Source organism: Oncorhynchus mykiss, chromosome 2 (assembly GCF_013265735.2).
Source record: "Oncorhynchus mykiss isolate Arlee chromosome 2, USDA_OmykA_1.1, whole genome shotgun sequence".
Classification (NCBI taxonomy): domain Eukaryota; kingdom Metazoa; phylum Chordata; class Actinopteri; order Salmoniformes; family Salmonidae; genus Oncorhynchus; species Oncorhynchus mykiss.
In genome coordinates, this window is record NC_048566.1 from 92,138,770 (window position 1) to 92,157,356 (window position 18,587).

The 18,587-nt window shown below is 42.9% G+C and overlaps 2 protein-coding genes across 4 annotated transcripts in view; one reads left to right on the plus strand and one right to left on the minus strand.

Annotated features, from left to right (window-relative positions):
• The first annotated feature begins 310 nt into the window (after positions 1-310).
• Positions 311-13,054, plus strand: LOC110499833 (sodium- and chloride-dependent glycine transporter 2-like). The gene is made up of 15 exons (XM_021576894.2): positions 311-716; positions 1,607-2,047; positions 2,507-2,651; positions 3,124-3,255; positions 3,378-3,551; positions 3,916-4,066; positions 4,230-4,362; positions 4,576-4,814; positions 4,970-5,094; positions 5,189-5,301; positions 6,117-6,248; positions 6,540-6,639; positions 6,856-6,956; positions 7,445-7,612; positions 11,336-13,054. Exons 1-15 carry the CDS (start codon positions 714-716, stop codon positions 11,486-11,488), a joined length of 2,310 nt encoding a protein of 769 aa, XP_021432569.1. The 5' UTR covers positions 311-713; the 3' UTR covers positions 11,489-13,054.
• A 1,560-nt stretch (positions 13,055-14,614) lies between these two features.
• The window catches only part of LOC110499841 (cytoskeleton-associated protein 5-A), a 36,989-nt gene continuing 33,016 nt past the window's right edge, over positions 14,615-18,587 (minus strand). For all 3 annotated transcript variants that reach the window (XM_036959106.1, XM_021576906.2, XM_036959104.1), the window contains 5 exons: positions 17,169-17,297; positions 16,798-16,881; positions 16,457-16,619; positions 16,029-16,153; positions 14,615-15,773 (listed from right to left, as the gene is read on the minus strand). In XM_036959106.1, the coding sequence (XP_036815001.1) occupies positions 15,525-15,773; positions 16,029-16,153; positions 16,457-16,619; positions 16,798-16,881; positions 17,169-17,297 (750 nt within the window). In that variant the 3' untranslated portion in view covers positions 14,615-15,524. The remainder of the gene's footprint in view (positions 15,774-16,028; positions 16,154-16,456; positions 16,620-16,797; positions 16,882-17,168; positions 17,298-18,587) is intronic.

The following is an 18,587-nucleotide window of genomic DNA, read 5'->3' on the forward strand; positions in this document are numbered from 1 at the left end:
GGAGACGAAAAGAGGTGTAGAAATAAATCAATTACAATTAATCTTGGTTGAGAAAGTAATTAAACTGGTATTGGGCACTGGCCAGTTAAATGTGGAAGAGCTTATCACTGCCAAGCACAGATGTTTAGCTCGCCTCGCGCTTCTGAGGCGTTCATTCCTGCTGAATGGCTAAAATGTGCTGTATCGCTACCAGGCATAGGTGATGATGAAAACAGAAAATTGTCAGATCTGGATGCACTCTAACATTGTAGGTTTACTGGTCATAATATGGAAACTATAAATAATTATAATTGTATTTCAATTATTCAGGACATTGCCCTGAAACGAACCTGTGAAGTCCATAGTTAAGTCGCATTTCTCTTTATGTGACGAGATTCATGTCGGTTTTTATTGTTTTGTGTATTCCCTCGTGTATACTTTGTCCATTAATTTGTCCAGCCAAACACCAGAGCTGGCAGCGAACGACGAGTGACAAAGCGTGCACACTGCATTAGGCATGAATAGTTGTTCCTGTAAGAATTGTGAATCTCCAACTGAAGACGCATTGAATATATATTAGCAGTAAAACGTTCCTCGAATGGCACCTTGCAATACTCTGACGTAGGCTAAATAAACTCCCACCGACAGAGCTTTCCATTTGCAGTTTCATTCAATCTCGCTGCAGTCCTGACTTCTCTTCTCAGCTTCCGGCTGTCCTGGAATTTACTACGAACATGGTGAGATGCGTTCATTGATCCTCAATTCCTAGCCTAAACAATGATTGTGGCCACGTACAGTTATTTTAGACTAAAATTGATGAAAAATCACAAGTGGCACTTATTCAGTCAACACTGAGTGGACTACTGTAGACTGTACAGTAGTCGAACCACTGTCGCCGTCCATGGTGCTGAAATGCATTGTGCTAAAACTATGATGTTTCTATTTACAGCTCATTCCCTCTACTCCAGGCAGCGAAACATTCCTTACTCGACTTCTTCTGTTCAGTTTAATTGTTCAGTCATTTTATTGGCTAATCTTATTCTAGCATATATTTTTGCATTTTTGCAAGATTCTCTTCTATTGTCAGTAGCTTAGTCATTTTTATAACATATGTGCCTGTGTTTGTGTGTTTTTACTTTGGCAAAGTAGTTTTATGTATCTCAATTTTATAACCATAACGATTTTTGGTTCTACGCAGGTAATCATTTTATCTGTTTGTTGTGTTTACGTTTTACTGCCGTGGAGAATGCTTGCTGGGCTGGGACTGGGGGAGAGGGGGCTCAACAGCTTGTCTATTGCCTGTTCAATCAGAGAGAGGGGCCGCTGCTGCTGCTGCTGCACGGAATGACCGAGAGCAAATGAGCCGTAAAATTAAAGAATCTCTGCAATAATGAATAAATAACCAATCCAGAGTCGACCAATGCCCCACCAAGGAATTGCCACAAATATGCAATAATAGTATTGAACTAAAACAACACATGCACTAGGCCTAACTGTATATATGTTATCCAATATGTGAATTGCCACCAATTAAGCCACTTGATTTTCCAGTCTATTTTACCATTTACTTTGTACAGTTGTATGTACATGCCTATATTCTAACGAATTTTAATTTCACCTTTTGTAGGATTGTTCTGAAGAGATGAACAACCGGCAGGTATCTGATCCTTCCACTCAGGAGTCGTTACCACAATCAGATAATGGAGCGGTAGGAGTAGCAATAAACAAACAAGATAATGTCCCAGATCTACCCTCTTCAAACTGGCAGAATCCCTCAAAAACCGAGGAACAAACTTTTTCTCAACCGGTGGATAGGCCTAACACAAGAAATGGAACGTTTAAAACCGACGCACCTGCAATGCATAATACCGACGTTGATGGAGCCGAATGTGCCACTGTGGATCATTTTACGATACACAGTCATGGCACAGATTCCTGTCCCAATGAAAGTGTTACAACGAGCCCAGTAGAGCAAAATGGCACGGGGACGGAGATTAGTCCCACCACTGTGATATTGGAGACAGATGGAAACATTTCGGTTCTACCTGGCACAGTGACCGGGGACGGGGTAAGAGTCCGTTATTTTAATACTCAGGCATGACGCGAGTAAAAAGCATGCCCAGAACATAGCCAGTGGCTGATTTCATCTGTCAAGTGTAAACTGGTGTGCTGCCTAAACGAATTTCACTTTCCTGAGAGCATTTTGCTGGTGTTCCGTCCCAATGCATTACTTACTGCAGAGCAGGGTGTTGCGGAGTAGTTTGTAGCGCTGCAGGCCCTCTCCATTGTTCTATTCCCTGGGGACATATCAAACCAAATAGCGCCCTTTGTGTGGAAGTGATGGAACGCATCATGATTGTAGCCTAATCGAAACAGAATCATTAGAATTAATAGTCCTACATTTATAATTACAAAAATGGTGAAATGTGCAGGAACAGATCAAATTGATCGGTGATTAAAGACTTTTCGACATCAATCATATATTTGTGTTTTTAAATAACCGTTAAACGTTAATTGTTTCCTTCAGGATGATGATGACGAAGGAGGAGATGAGAATAAAGCGAGGGGAAACTGGTCCAATAAAATGGACTTCATTCTCTCAATGGTTGGATATGCTGTTGGTTTGGGAAACGTCTGGAGATTCCCATACCTAGCCTTCCAAAATGGAGGAGGTAAAGGACACCTATGTTGCAAAACAATTTGATTCGTTTGCACCCTTCCTCAACTGCATCTGCTATTCTCAGCAAAGAAAACAGAATATATAAAATAATTAAATCCCTATCTGTTTATTTATTTTGAAGACTTTATTCGTTTTAGCGTTTGACTATTATTTCAATAGCCTATTTTAATAAATTAAATAATAATAAATGAACAATTTACATAAAATAATAATAATCATAATAATTACAATAATAATTATGTGATTCGTTTAATATTGATACTAATGCAGTTTATATTATTAAATAAAACGTAATAATTGTAATAATTGTAGTAATAATTGTGATTCAACTACAATTTACATTTATATGCTGTGAAATTACATATTTCTTGTCCAATAATTTCACCATTCAGCCTGTTTCATGCAAAAGTGTAATCGGATTGAGCTGCCTGACATTCAACTCCGTTTCCATTTCCTTCCTGAAGGTGCTTTCTTGATTCCTTATCTAATCATGTTGGGTCTTGCTGGAATCCCCATATTCTTATTGGAGGTGTCCTTGGGGCAGTTTGCAAGCCAAGGACCCGTGTCCGTATGGAAAGCAATCCCTGCTCTTCAAGGTAAACCAAACAACAGCGATCATACTTGAACAGTACGTAAGCATAATCTATTTTTTATTATAACCTATACATTTCAGGTGCAAAAGAGTAATTTCTATATTTCGTCTCATTCGTTATTTTAGGTTGCGGGATTGCCATGTTGATAATATCAGTCTTGATAGCCATATACTATAACATAATAATGTGCTGGACATTGTACTACCTGTTCGCTTCGTTGAAGGGCTCACTCCCCTGGGCGAACTGCAAGAACAAATGGAACACTCAACACTGCATGGACAAAGACATGCTTCTTCTTGGTAAGTATTCAGAAGACAGAACACCTTCCAATTTGGAATGCAAGGATTCATTGTTGTTAGAAATGTTTATTGTGAGAAAATACTGTGCATTTAATTTATTCAGGGATATAACATTTTGGATTGTAAGTCATAAATAGGCCACAATCGAATGCTATGGCAAAGCATTAATGTCAGGTACCGTACACATGCTTACCTGACTCATTTCTTGCTGGAGGGCAGGCTACTGTGACGCCCTCTAGCGTCCATCTGTTCTTCTTGCGCTGCATCGTGGATTTATTCATACCACCTCAATTTTAGCCACCACAGAACTTTAACTACTCACACATGCTACCACCCACTTTCTTCGCTTTTGTTCTCCTGTCAGATTCATGCATTCTGCGGGATGGGAACGCCACCTCTATAAGGAATACTACACTATGTTTGTCTGCTGATGTCATTGGGAATCTGAGCAAACTCACTAACATCACATCTGAGATCAACAAAACCTATGTCAGCCCAAGTGAAGAGTATTTTAAGTACGTATTGTTTATTATGTTAGGCTATGTAATACAATTAAAAAAAATATGTCTGCTGTGTGTGTGTGTGACTGAAGGTAGATTTTTCATTGAAAATAATATCTTATTGATTTGAAGGCATTGCGTTGTAGCCTGATGTCTCCCACTCCCTCTCTCCATGCAGATATAATGTACTGAACATCTCCAGAGGAATAGAATACCCAGGGGAAATCCGCTGGCCTCTGGCCCTCTGTCTTCTCTTGGCATGGGTTATTGTCTACGCCTCACTGGCTAAAGGAATCAAATCATCTGGGAAGGTAATCATTGTCACTTTCCAGCCAACATACTTATATTATTCTTTTGAGGCTTTTCTTAAGATATATATGTTGTGGTCATTGGTGTCTGTTTTTGGATTGTTGTCTTTGTGCCTACGTTGCTGCACTGATTGACAATAGGATTATAGGATTATTCAAGTTTTTCTATTCTATTTTATTGGATTGGATTCTGTTGGATTCTGTTCTATTCTATAGGTGGTGTATTTCACGGCTACGTTCCCCTACGTGGTGCTGGTGATTCTGCTGGTCAGAGGAGTTACTCTGCCTGGAGCTGGGGATGGCATCCTCTACTTCATCACTCCCAAGTGGGAGAAACTCTACAATGCCAAGGTGTGGAAGGATGCTGCAACCCAGATCTTCTTCTCCTTGTCAGCAGCCTGGGGTGGACTCATCACGCTGTCCTCCTACAACAAGTTCCATAACAACTGCTACAGGTGAGCAGGGTTAAACCTTATGGGACGGTTTCCCGGACACAGATTCTCTATTGGGTATGCTTCTTACTCCAGAACTAGTCTTAAGGGTCCAGGAAACATGCCCTACATGCAAACTATACTGTAGATGCAATTTCAGACTGTCTTTGATCTTTTAGGGACACCATCATTGTGGCCTGCACCAACAGTGCCACCAGCATCTTTGCAGGGTTTGTCATCTTCTCTGTCATCGGGTTTATGGCTCATGAGCTGAAAGTGCCCATCGAACAGGTGGCTGATGGGGGTAAAGAAAACCGTTATTCTAGTCTATTAAAATAACTTTTTGAGGTAATATTAGTGTAACTAGACAGTTCTGTTGTCTTGTTGTGATTCTGCAGGTCCAGGCATAGCCTTCGTAGTGTATCCAGAGGCCCTCACCAGACTTCCTCTCTCTCCTTTCTGGGCCATCATCTTCTTCCTCATGCTACTCACCCTGGGACTGGATACCATGGTAACTATTGTTCTGCTTTCTGTTTTCTGTGGATGTAAGTGTTTGTATTTAATAACTTGGTGGTCTTTTATTTAAAATTGATCTTTATTTAACTAGGCAAGTCAGTTAAGAACACATTTTTATTTTAAAATGACGTCCTACCAAACCCTCCCCTAACCCGGACGATGCTGGGTCAATTGTGCGTCGCCCTAATGGTTCATTAGGTTGATAAGACCTCCGCAAGGTCTTCATGGTCGATAAGACCTCCGCAGGGTCTTCGTGGTCGATAAGACCTCCACAGGGTCTTAGTGGTCGATAAGACCTCCACAAGATCTTAGTGGTTGATAAGACCTCCACAAGGTCTTCGTGGTTGATAAGACCTCCGCAGGGTCTTCGTGGTCGATAAGACCTCCACATGGTCTTAGTGGTTGATGAGACCTCCGCAGGGTCTTCGTGGTCGGCAGGGTCTTAGTGGTTGATAAGACCTCCACAAGGTCTTAGTGGTTGATTAGACCTCCACAAGGTCTTAGTGGTTGATAAGACCTCCACAAGGTCTTAGTGGTTGATAAGACCTCCACAAGGTCTTAGTGGTTGATAAGACCTCCACAAGGTCTTAGTGGTTGATGAGACCTCCGCAGGGTCTTCGTAGTCGATAAGACCTCCGCAGGGTCTTCGTGGTCGATAAGACCTCCACAAGGACTTAGTGGTTGATTAGACCTCCACAGGGTCTTAGTGGTTCATTGTAAGTATGTGTAGTACCAAGATTATGTCATTTTGCTTTCTGTTGCTCGACGGAATCTATTGTATTAACTAAGCATCTACTGTCCCTGTCTCAGTTTGCCACCGTTGAGACCATAGTGACGTCTGTGTCAGATGAGTTCCCCAGATATCTGAGGAAGTACAAGGCCCTCTTCACCCTGGGGTGCTGCACCTCTTTCTACATCCTGGGGTACCCCTTGATCACAGAGGTAAGGCCTAATCTGATCATCAGCATTCATTCATTTGTAGCGTTTACCATAAATGACGTATGCCTTGATAAGGCGCTGTGTCGTGCGCTGCTCTGCAACAACTAGATCCCGGCCCTAGTCATTTTTGTCAATATCGCAAATGTATTAAACAGTTTAGGTGTCTGAGTGGCACATCTCAAACACTAAGGATACACAGTCAAACTAATAGAATGACATTGAGAGTCAGTGAGGCTGTGTAGAGGACTGCTATGTTTTCAGTGCTCTGATGGGTCTTGTATCCCATCTTGGCAGAATGGAATGTATATGCTTCAGCTGCTGGACACATATGCAGGCTCATACTCTCTGATCATCATCGCCATCTTTGAACTTGTGGGAGTATCATACATTTATGGTGAGTCATGTATAGTCTTGACAGCCACTTGTCCAGTGTTTGTACAGTTTTTTTCAGACTGTATTCGAAAGATACCGTATTCGACAAAGACCTTATATGGTATAAGCCTTCCTGTAAATGTTTTCAAGATATGCTTTACTAATTGTAGTTGAGTAACATTATCAACCTTGGTACTGTGTGTGAAAGGACTCAAACTAACTGGTTGTTGTGTTCTAGGTCTGACGAGGTTCTGTGAAGACATTGAAATGATGATCGGGTTCCAGCCAAACATATTCTGGAGGGTCTGCTGGGCCTTTGTGACCCCCACCATTCTCACAGTAGGTGCTACCATCCCCAGGCCAAGATTAAATATATTCTGTATTCTCATGTTGCTCTGTGTGATTTTATATAGAACATGTTGCTTTCAGCATAAGAAACGGTGTTAACTGCATAAAAATCTAATTACATGGGCATTGTGCATCACTATACCATGTCAGTCATAATGTTTCTATGAGTGTTCTAGTCCAGGGTTTCCCAAACTTGGTCCTGGGGCCCACCCTGGGTGCACATTTTGGTTTTTGCCCTAGCACTACACAGCTGATTGAAATAACCAACTAATCATCAAGCTTTGATTATTGAATCATCTGTGTAGTGCTAGGGTAAAAACCAAAACGTGCACCCAGGATGGGCCCCAGGACTGATAATGCACCCTGTTCTAGACAAATGCAGGGGCTTTATCCCTTCTAATAATGATATTTCTATAGTTCACCTAATGCTCAGTAGCCTTTAATGTCTTGGTTGTCCCTGTCTTCTGCCTGTACTACAGTTTATCCTGGGTCTGAGTCTGTACCACTGGAAGGTGATGACCTATGAGACCTACACCTACCCCACCTGGTCCATGGTGATGGGCTGGCTCATGGTGGTGTGTTCTGTTATCTGGATCCCCATCATGTTTGGCATCAAGATGCACCTGGCCCCCGGCACCTTCATCCAGGTATGAAATGATTTACTGTAGTTATCCCCCTGCTAAAGACATTTACTGTAGCTCCTCCTCCCCCTGATAAAGACATTTAATGTAGCTCCCCCCTCCCCCTGCTAAAGACATTTACTGTAGCTCCCCTCCCGCCACTAAAGACATTTCCTGTAGCCACCCTCCCTACTAAAGACATTTACTGTTGCGCCACCCTCCCCTGCTAAAGACATTTAATGTAGCTCCCCTTCACTCTTCTGAAGACATTTACTGTAGACACCCTCTCTGCTAAAGACATTTACTGTAGCTTTACCCTACTAAAGACATTTACTGTAGCTCCCCCCTTCCCCACTAAAGACATTTACTGTAACTCCCCCCTCCCCCACTAAAGACATTTACTGTAGCTCCCCCTCCCCCACTAAAGACATTTACTGTATCCCGCTCCCCCCACTAAAGACATTTACTGTAGCCCCCTCCCAGCTAAAGACATTTAATGCAGCTCCCCCCTCCCCCGCTAAAGACATTTACTGTAGCTCCCCTCCCGCTACTAAAGACATTTCCTGTAGCCACCCTCCCTACTAAAGACATTTACTGTAGCTCCCCCTCCCCCTGCTTAAGAGATTTACTGTAGCTCCACCCTCCCCTGCTAAAGACATTTCCTGTAGCTCCCCTCCCCCTGCTAAAGACATTTACTGTAGCTCCCCTCCCCCCACTAAAGACATTTACTGTAGCTCCCCTCCCCCTGCTAAAGACATTTACTGTAGCTCCCCTCCCGCCACTAAAGACATTTCCTGTAGCCACCCTCCTTACTAAAGACATTTCCTGTAGCTCTCCCCTCCCCCTGCTAAATACATTTCCTGTAGCTCTCCCCTCCCCCTGCTAAAGACATTTCCTGTAGCTCCACCCTCCCCTGTTAAAGACATTTACTGTAGCTCCCCCCTCCCCCTGCTAAATACATTTAATATAGCTTCCCCTTCCCCTGCTTAAGACATTTCATGTAGCTCCCCCTCCCCCTGCTAAAGACATTTAATTTGCCCCCCCCCCCCTGCTAAAGACATTTAATGTACTGCTTAAGACATTTAATGTAGCTCCCCCTCCCTCTGCTTAAGACATTTAATGTAGCTCCCCCCTCCCTCTGCTTAAGACATTTAATGTAGCTCCCCCCTCCCTCTGCTTAAGACATTTAATGTAGCTCCCCCTCCCCTGCTTAAGACATTTAATGTAGCTCCCCCCTCCCTCTGCTTAAGACATTTAATGTAGCTCCCCCTCCCTCTGCTTAAGACATTTAATGTAGCTCCCCCCTCCCTCTGCTTAAGACATTTAATGTAGCTCCCCCCTCCCTCTGCTTAAGACATTTAATGTAGCTCCCCCTCCCCTGCTTAAGACATTTAATGTAGCTCCCCCCTCCCTCTGCTTAAGACATTTAATGTAGCTCCCCCCTCCCTCTGCTTAAGACATTTAATGTAGCTCCCCCCTCCCTCTGCTTAAGACATTTAATGTAGCTCCCCCCTCCCTCTGCTTAAGACATTTAATGTAGCTCCCCCTCCCTCTGCTTAAGACATTTAATGTAGCTCCCCCCTCCCTCTGCTTAAGACATTTAATGTAGCTCCCCCCTCCCTCTGCTTAATCCCCCCTCCCTCTGCTTAAGACATTTAATGTAGCTCCCCCTCCCTCTGCTTAAGACATTTAATGTAGCTCCCCCCTCCCTCTGCTTAAGACATTTAATGTAGCTCCCCCCTCCCCCTGCTTAAGACATTTAATGTAGCTCCCCCCTCCCTCTGCTTAAGACATTTAATGTAGCTCCCCCCTCCCTCTGCTTACGACATTTAATGTAGCTCCCCCCTCCCCCTGCTTAAGACATTTAATGTAGCTCCCCCTCCCTCTGATTAAGACATTTAATGTAGCTCCCCCCTCCCTCTGCTTAAGACATTTAATGTAGCTCCCCTGCTAAAGACATTTCATGTAGCTCCCCCTCCCCCTGCTAAAGACATTTAATTCCCCCCCCCCCCCCTGCTAAAGACATTTAATGTACTGCTTAAGACATTTAATGTAGCTCCCCCTCCCTCTGCTTAAGACATTTAATGTAGCTCCCCCCTCCCTCTGCTTAAGACATTTAATGTAGCTCCCCCCTCCCTCTGCTTAAGACATTTAATGTAGCTCCCCCCTCCCTCTGCTTAAGACATTTAATGTAGCTCCCCCCTCCCTCTGCTTAAGACATTTAATGTAGCTCCCCCTCCCTCTGCTTAAGACATTTAATGTAGCTCCCCCCTCCCTCTGCTTAAGACATTTAATGTAGCTCCCCCCTCCCTCTGCTTAAGACATTTAATGTAGCTCCCCCCTCCCTCTGCTTAAGACATTTAATGTAGCTCCCCCCTCCCTCTGCTTAAGACATTTAATGTAGCTCCCCCCTCCCTCTGCTTAAGACATTTAATGTAGCTCCCCCCTCCCTCTGCTTAAGACATTTAATGTAGCTCCCCCCTCCCTCTGCTTAAGACATTTAATGTAGCTCCCCCCTCCCTCTGCTTAAGACATTTAATGTAGCTCCCCCTCCCTCTGCTTAAGACATTTAATGTAGCTCCCCCCTCCCTCTGCTTAAGACATTTAATGTAGCTCCCCCCTCCCTCTGCTTAAGACATTTAATGTAGCTCCCCCCTCCCTCTGCTTAAGACATTTAATGTAGCTCCCCCCTCCCTCTGCTTAAGACATTTAATGTAGCTCCCCCTCCCTCTGCTTAAGACATTTAATGTAGCTCCCCCCTCCCTCTGCTTAAGACATTTAATGTAGCTCCCCCTCCCTCTGCTTAAGACATTTAATGTAGCTCCCCCCTCCCTCTGCTTAAGACATTTAATGTAGCTCCCCCCTCCCTCTGCTTAAGACATTTAATGTAGCTCCCCCCTCCCTCTGCTTAAGACATTTAATGTAGCTCCCCCCTCCCTCTGCTTAAGACATTTAATGTAGCTCCCCCTCCCTCTGCTTAAGACATTTAATGTAGCTCCCCCCTCCCTCTGCTTAAGACATTTAATGTAGCTCCCCCTCCCTCTGCTTAAGACATTTAATGTAGCTCCCCCTCCCTCTGCTTAAGACATTTAATGTAGCTCCCCCTCCCTCTGCTTAAGACATTTAATGTAGCTCCCCCCTCCCTCTGCTTAAGACATTTAATGTAGCTCCCCCTCCCTCTGCTTAAGACATTTAATGTAGCTCCCCCTCCCTCTGCTTAAGACATTTAATGTAGCTCCCCCCTCCCTCTGCTTAAGACATTTAATGTAGCTCCCCCCTCCCTCTGCTTAAGACATTTAATGTAGCTCCCCCTCCCTCTGCTTAAGACATTTAATGTAGCTCCCCCTCCCCCTGCTTAAGACATTTAATGTAGCTCCCCCCTCCCTCTGCTTACGACATTTAATGTAGCTCCCCCCTCCCTTGCTAAATACATTTACTGTAGCTCCCCCCTCCCCCTGTTAAAGACATTTACTGTCTCTCTCATCTTCCATGTTATGTAGTGGTCCAATAATGTATCCTAATAATGGTTAATGTAGCCTAATGTAGCATAATAATGCCTAATGTAGATTGATAGTGAAATTGAGATGCTTGGTAATAATTGGAATATTCTTCTAATGCTATGTTACTACACTTGTTCCAGGACATCTGGCTCAAGGGACAATGGTTTTTATACAACAGTATTCTAATGATGTCCTGATGTGTGCCCTGGTATTACGACGTGTTATGGTAATGAATTTAACTATGTTTCAGCGTCTGAAGCTAGTGTGCTCCCCTCAGCCAGACTGGGGCCCCTTCCTGATGAAGCACAGAGGAGAACGCTACAAGAACATGATCGACCCGCTAGGAACCAACTCCCTGGGGCTCATACTCCCTCCTAAAGGCCTGGGCCAGACCCAGTGCTAATGTCTGTTCCTGGACAAGTGACAAAGTTCACCAACTCTGCAGTTGTCATCTGTTGTTCGCTCTATTCACCGTTTGCACACTTTTCTATAGATTACACAAAGGGAAATTGAAAGTCAAAGTCCAAGATTATGCATGTTGTCTTCTGACAAAGACCGTCCCATTAATACAGCAGTAGGCCTATGATCGATTTTACAGTGAACAGGGCTGATTTGGTGCCTACTGTGCTTAATCTCCAGTCTTCCACAATGCTGTTTATTTTATTTATATTTAACTATTCTGAGCCCACTGATTAGGAGAATGGTTATAGACATGTCCTCCCAGCACTCAACACTGTTACTAAATAGATTTGAAAAAATAATGAGGTTTGTTGTGATGCATGTCATTGTCAAGAAATCTGCAATAGGAAACATGTTGATGAAAGATATATTGCCACCCCTATCTGTTTGCGTGTACTATAGCATAGTTATAGGTAAACATGCCATGTCAGCTGCTCAATGAACTAATAAGCACATCCCAACAGAGAAAAACTGTGGCTACAATCAACCTCAAACTTCCCCTGTTCTAAAATGTCACTGCCTTTTGTATAAGCAACGTGTAACTTGTATGTCAAATCATTTGTGTTGCATGTGCCTACAACTGAATCAGAAAACATTGTAATTTGTCAAGAATTTGGCACGTTACACACAATGTTGATCATGCCGTTCTTGTACGTCATGCTTCTATTTGTCTTTGGCTGCTGAGAGTGTTTCTAAATGTATTGTATGCTTGCACTTGTTTGAATACAGCTCTCCTCTTCCCTTGCATGTAGTCACAAAGCATGCTTGGAGGCTGTACTGTTGACTCTGTGTTTTCCATTCTTTTACATCAATTTAGGATATACAAAACCAAAGATGGAGTGCTTAGTGAAAGATTTGGAGACAGAAACATCTACGGGAAGTTGAATATACTGCCAGTCAATTTCAATTTGATCACAAATGTTTTCCAGCATGTTTATGCCACATCTTCAGGTAACCTTTGGCCTTTGAGATGTACTCGAATTTTAAAAGATTGTATGGATTGAAAAATAATAAAGTTATTAGATTGTTTTAAATAGTGTGCTTTTTCAGCACTTTATGGATATTTGAGGCAATACCCCAGATTTTGTATTTATCTACACAATTGCGATATTAGCCTTTATTGTAAATGTTGAAAATACAACTTTAGGACTTGGATTCAATCCGACGCATGCTATAGCGCAGCTGCCGTATTAGGGGACATTTTGCCTTTGAAAAGGTCATTTACACTTGAGCCGACATTCAAAGCGTTAACCATGAATGTGAACTCCGCAAACGGCTGGGAAGTAGCCTTTAACAGGCACATTGTCAGCTGTCTAGCGCAGTAGCATTATAAACCATGTTCGGATTAAATCTTGGCCTAAACCTGTTGAAATCCTGAAATACCTTTATTAATATACCTTTTGTGTATACTGAACAAAAATATAAACGCAACATGCAACAATTTCAATGATTTTACTGAGTTACAGTTCATATAAGGAAATTAGTCAGTTGAAATAAATTCATTAGACCTTAATCTACGGATTCCACATGACTGCAGAGAGGCGAGAGAAACGCACACCTGTTAAAGCGAGGTGCTGGCTAGAGGAGTTAAACACTTCCGCACACTCTAGGAGATAGCTCAGATGCAATAATTTAATAACCTCATAACCAACGCATCGACTGACAAACTGTCTTCATATAATGACGAACACTGCGGGTCACTAGTTAATATAGTGTCAAAGAACACACACGTGTCTGTAATTATGGCCGGGTTTGGTTTGATATCATTGGTTAATTTACAGTTGATATCATTGGTTAATTTACAGCTATAAATAGAACATATAAAAAACAAATGAATAGCATACGATCATAGATACAATTTGGCTACATAGACCTACAAACATTTTCAATGAATAGCACAATTACAATAACCACAAGAATGGCTTCAGATCAACGTCTACGTTGAGACCGAAGGGAACAAGGTTATTTTAATTAAAGACCCAGGCAGCCTCTCGAGGTCAACCCCTCTCCTAGGGAGGGTGAAGTGTTCGATGTCGATAGAACGTAGGGACAAATCGAGTGGTTCGCTTCCAAAAAAGTGGTCCGTAACTGGATACGTAGATTTTTTTTTACCACAAGGACAAGTTATAAGGTAAATAACTGCCTTATTGGAGCACGTGATAACACATTTGATTGGGATTTGTTTACCTGTTTGGGGTTGTTTGAAGGAGCTACATTTGTAAGTGCCATTGCATTACGCGCAGCCATTACACTTGTAGTTTCCATCCGGCAGAGGCGCAAATAGACGTTGTGCAGGGGTATTTTGGGGTGGTAAATCAGTTTACTAATTGATCTCTGAGATTTCTGCCCCATGAGAATACGACCAAGGGACGGTCCAAAAACACATTACCGATTCTGTCATCGTACTTAGAATATGCCAATGTTTGTAAACGATTCCCTTAATTTGTTCAGAGCATTTTGAATAGCGATAGTAAAAACGCAAGAATGCTTCTTTTTGCGAGACTGTCCTTGAAAGATATCATGTTTCGATTTGTTTTAGATTTTCTCAATGGCAGTATTAATCTGATAATTTATCCCCTCGAATTTTCTTTGTGTCTCAGCCATATTTCTGTCAGAATCTGATTGTTTTTGGCAGATTCTTTCAAAGGGCACAGCCTTGGGTTGGCATAGGCCCGCCCACTGGGGAGCCAGGCCGAGCCAACCAGAAAGAGTTTTTCCCCACAAAGGGGATTTATTACAGACAGAAATACTCCTCAATTTCATCAGCTGTCCGGGTGGCTTAGATGATCCCACATGTGAAGAAGCCGGATGTGGAGGTCCTGGGCTGGCGTGGTTACGTGTGGTCAGTACTGGCAAATTCTTCAAAATGACGTTGAAGGAGGCTTATGGTAAAGAAATGAACATTTAATTATCTGGCGGACATGCCTGAAGTCAGCATGCCAATTGCACATGCCCTCAACTTGAGGTATCTGTGGCATTGTGTTGTGACAAAACTGCACATTTTAGTGTCCTTTTGTCTCCAGCACAAGGTGCACCTGCGTCATGATCAAGAATAAAATGCAAAACATAGTTTGTTCAAAAACAAACTTGCTTTATTGCCATTTTCACTACAGATTAAACACTCATAAGAGCAACAATTTAAGACTACTTCCATTTGAATTAAATAAAAACAATGAGTCAGAATGAGCAACATTCTGCTACAGTACGCAAGATGGGCGCATCATTAAACCAGCAGATTTTAGTAATGCAAACTTTATTTACAAAACATGAATTCCTTCATGCCATGCTCCTTCCTTCACTTTGAGAACAGAATCCTTCAGGTTTTATGAGTCTTAACTTCATAGATGAAAAAGCTCATTAGCAAGTGCAGCAAACAGTGGTATAAACTAACAAGGCCTGGAAACAGGTTTGGGGTCAATTCCATTTCAATTTCAGAAGTAAACTGACATTCCAATTCTGATTTTCCTCAATACTTCTGTATGACAATAAAAAAAAAATTGGAATGTCAGTTTACTTCATGAATTGAAATGGAACACACTCCAACCCTGCTGGAGGCTCAGAGAAATGTTATGGTTTGACCATGGAATTCTAAAACCTAAAAAAGGACAGGTTAAGTTACACATATTACAGCATTTTGCACATGGAAACTGTACACTATAACCCTAACTTGACACTTAAAAGCATTGAGTGGTTAGCACACATGAGTATATACAAACAATTGTGCCACATTACTAAACAGAAACTAGTCCACTTATAGAATATTATACAATGACAGGTTCTTTTTTTCAATTTATACACAGAAGAGGGGATTGCCCTGAAAAATAAGGCCAGGATAAGAGATGGGTTTGGGGGTGGGTAAAGCCAATGCTTGGTGGGTTTCAGGGTGGAGGCTGGCTAACACATTGGATAGACTGGGTATAGAGGTGGGTTAGGGGTCACTCATTGGATAGACTGGGTATAGAGGTGGGGTCAGGGGTAACTCATTGGCGGTTGCTCTTTATCCGCTCCAGCCTCTTCTTGAGGTCGTCGAGGTTGGCGGCAGGGGACGAGGAGCGTGTGGGGCTGTGGGACTGCTCCTGCTGGAAGTGGGACTCACGGGACTCCTTGAGCTGAGACAGTTTGCTTTGGAGCATGTCTGTGGAGGAGGCCACCGAGGGCTTGGACAGCAGGGACGTGATGGGACGCGTTGGTCCACTGTCCCCCTCCACCTGCTGCAATAGCTGAGCCTGCTGTAATGACAGAGAGAAGGAGGGAGAGAGAGGAGGGGAGAGAATATATAGAAAAAAAGGTAGAATGAGAGAACAGGTGATAAGGTTTACAATTGTGTGACACTAGCTATAATATAATGGGGACACTCATCAATAGCTATAATATAATGGGGACACTCGTCAATACAGCAAGTATTACAAATCTACATCGTAATATAAATCTAAATGTGAAATTGGTAAGCCAAGTGGCATCAATGGGATCGATATGAAACTAACCCTGGAGTTGTTCTCCAGTCCCTGTCTCTGTCTCAGTATCTTCAGTCTCTCGTAGTACACAGCAGGTTTCATCTCCTCTCCGTTCAGAGGCACTGAGCCAGAGTCTAGGCCATGTTGGGGAATCACTGGAACAGAGAGAGAAACATAACACTTCAACTCTTCACAGCTACTGAGCTGCTTTTTAACCAGTACAGAAGATGCATATAATATCAACGAATTGACATACAGTAGCTAGCTACGAGTAAACCACAACAGTAATAACACTCCCTATACCAGAGCACTGGAGCCAATGTTATAGGATTACATTCCCTACTGCTCAGGTAAAGGGATGGGACTAAAGTCTGTGGGTTGGCCATGGTAGACACATCAGATAAAGTATCAAAAAGGTAAAGACCAATAATTCCCTTTTAATCCTGCAGGGTTATTACCTGTGCTAGAAGGCTGGATCCTGCCTTTGCCCTCTCTCTCAGACTCAATCATGCGCAGGCCTCTCTCCACGTAACTCTGAAAGAACTGAGACGTGTTCCTCAGGAAGGGCTCCAGGTCAGCGTCCGAGTACTTCTGTTTGTACTCATACAGCTCCGTCAGACCCTGGAGAGAACATCACAACACACACAGCCAACTTAAAACAATTCTGGAGTGGGACTGGAAATTCATTTAACCAGTTATTGAGAACACATATTTTACAATTAGGAACTGAGCAGGGGGATGAAAACAGTAAAACTAAGGTATGAATACATGAACAGGAATAATAAAGAAAATAAATCACCTCTTTTGTGTTTTCCTTGGAACCAATCTTCTTGAAGATCTCAGAGAGGATGTCGCTCACTTTAGCTTTCGACATCCTGTCATCCTGGAAGCAGGAAGAAGAGATTAGGCTTCATGGAAGCAGGAAGAAGAGACTAGGCTTCATGGAAGCAGGAAGAAGAGATTAGGCTTCATGGAAGCAGGAAGAAGAGATTAGGCTTCATGGAAGCAGGAAGAAGAGATTAGGCTTCATGGAAGCAGGAAGAAAAGATTAGGCTTCATGGAAGCAGGAAGAAGAGATTAGGCTTCATGGAAGCTTGACAATTCTCTTTAATTCAGTGTATTCACTTGGTGTTCAATAAATCTAATAGAGGTTGGGTTAAGTGAACATACCTGTCCTTTCTCTGTGCCCCTGTCAGACTTCATGCCAGAGAAGTTTCCAGAGTGTTTAACCACACGTCTCAGGTGGGCCTCCAGCTCAGACTCATTCCTGTTCTCGATCATGGACATGTGGTCTAGGATCTAGCCACCGCAAAACAACATGGTCAAAACAACCACAACAGCCTACCTATGGTCTACTTAACAAAAAACTGCGAAAATAGACAGCAGTACCCCTGAATAATGAAAACCAGTGAAAATAGACAGCAGTACCCCTGAGTAATGAAGACCAGTGAAAATAGACAGAAGTACCCCTGAATAATGCACTAATAAATAGTAAGGTGGTTCAATTCAATACAACTTAATTGTTCCTCAAGGGGGAAATTCATCTGTGTACATAAAACATAAATCACTAAACCATTGGCTGTGAATAACGTGTAGGTACTGTAATTACTGGACTATTAAGCGCACCTGAATATAAACCGCACCCACTGAATTATTAAAAAAAATATGCATTTTGTACATAAATAAGCCGCACATGTCTATAAGCCGCAGGTGCCTACCGGTACATTGAAACAAATGAACTTGGTCACTATCTTCCTCCTCCTGTGCACTGAAACCACTGAAGTAATCTCCTTCGGTGTCAGAGTTGAATAGCCTCAGAATTGCTTCATCCGATGTTGGATCGCTTTCATTGTCGCTCTCGTCACTTTCATCCGGAGGCAAATTCCCCGCTGAGCTCATGCTGCCCTCTTCAACACGCAGCAGTCCAGCCTTTCCAAACCCGTTGATGATAGTGGATTTTTTTACAATGCTCCACGCTGTCAGGACCCACTGGCAGACTTGACCATAAGTAGCTCTTCACATGCGGCCCGTTTTAGTGAAGGATTTCTCCCCACTTGTCATCCAAGCCTCCACTGAACACCACCACCTTAAATGCACGATTTACACTGATGTCCAGTGGTTGCAAATACTTTGGGCCATCTGCTTTTCTTCCCTCTGAAAGCTTTTGTTGTCTTTTTGCACTGAGTCAGTTCCTCACACTGCTTTCCAACGTCTTATCATCGACTCATTAAGGCCAAGCTCCCGTGCAGCAGCTCTATTTCCTTTTCCAACAGCCAGATCGATCGCCTTCAACGTGAAAGCTGCATCATATGCATTTCTCTGTGTCTTTGCCATGATGAGGGTGACAAAATGACTATCGTAATCAGAATGATGGGAAGTTTGAGCCCGCTCGATTTATGTCACATTATGTGACGGTGCTCAGTTTTTTGGCGGCATGAATCTTGTGAAAGCGGGAAAAATCCATAAATTAGCCGCGTCATTGTATAAACCGCAAGGTTCAAAGCGTGTGAAAAAAGTAGCGGCTTATAGTCCGGAAATTACGGTATAGTACCTTGGCTCCAGTGAGTTTACACAGTGTGTGTGTGTGTG

What these genes read in the sequence shown, in the direction of transcription:
- LOC110499833 (XM_021576894.2), top strand. An exon ending in AGCCTTCCAAAATGGAGGAG is followed by an intron (nt 2,652 to 3,123) that starts GTAAAGGACACC and finishes TCCTTCCTGAAG; the next exon opens with GTGCTTTCTTGATTCCTTAT. An exon ending in CAAAGACATGCTTCTTCTTG is followed by an intron (nt 3,552 to 3,915) that starts GTAAGTATTCAG and finishes TTCTCCTGTCAG; the next exon opens with ATTCATGCATTCTGCGGGAT.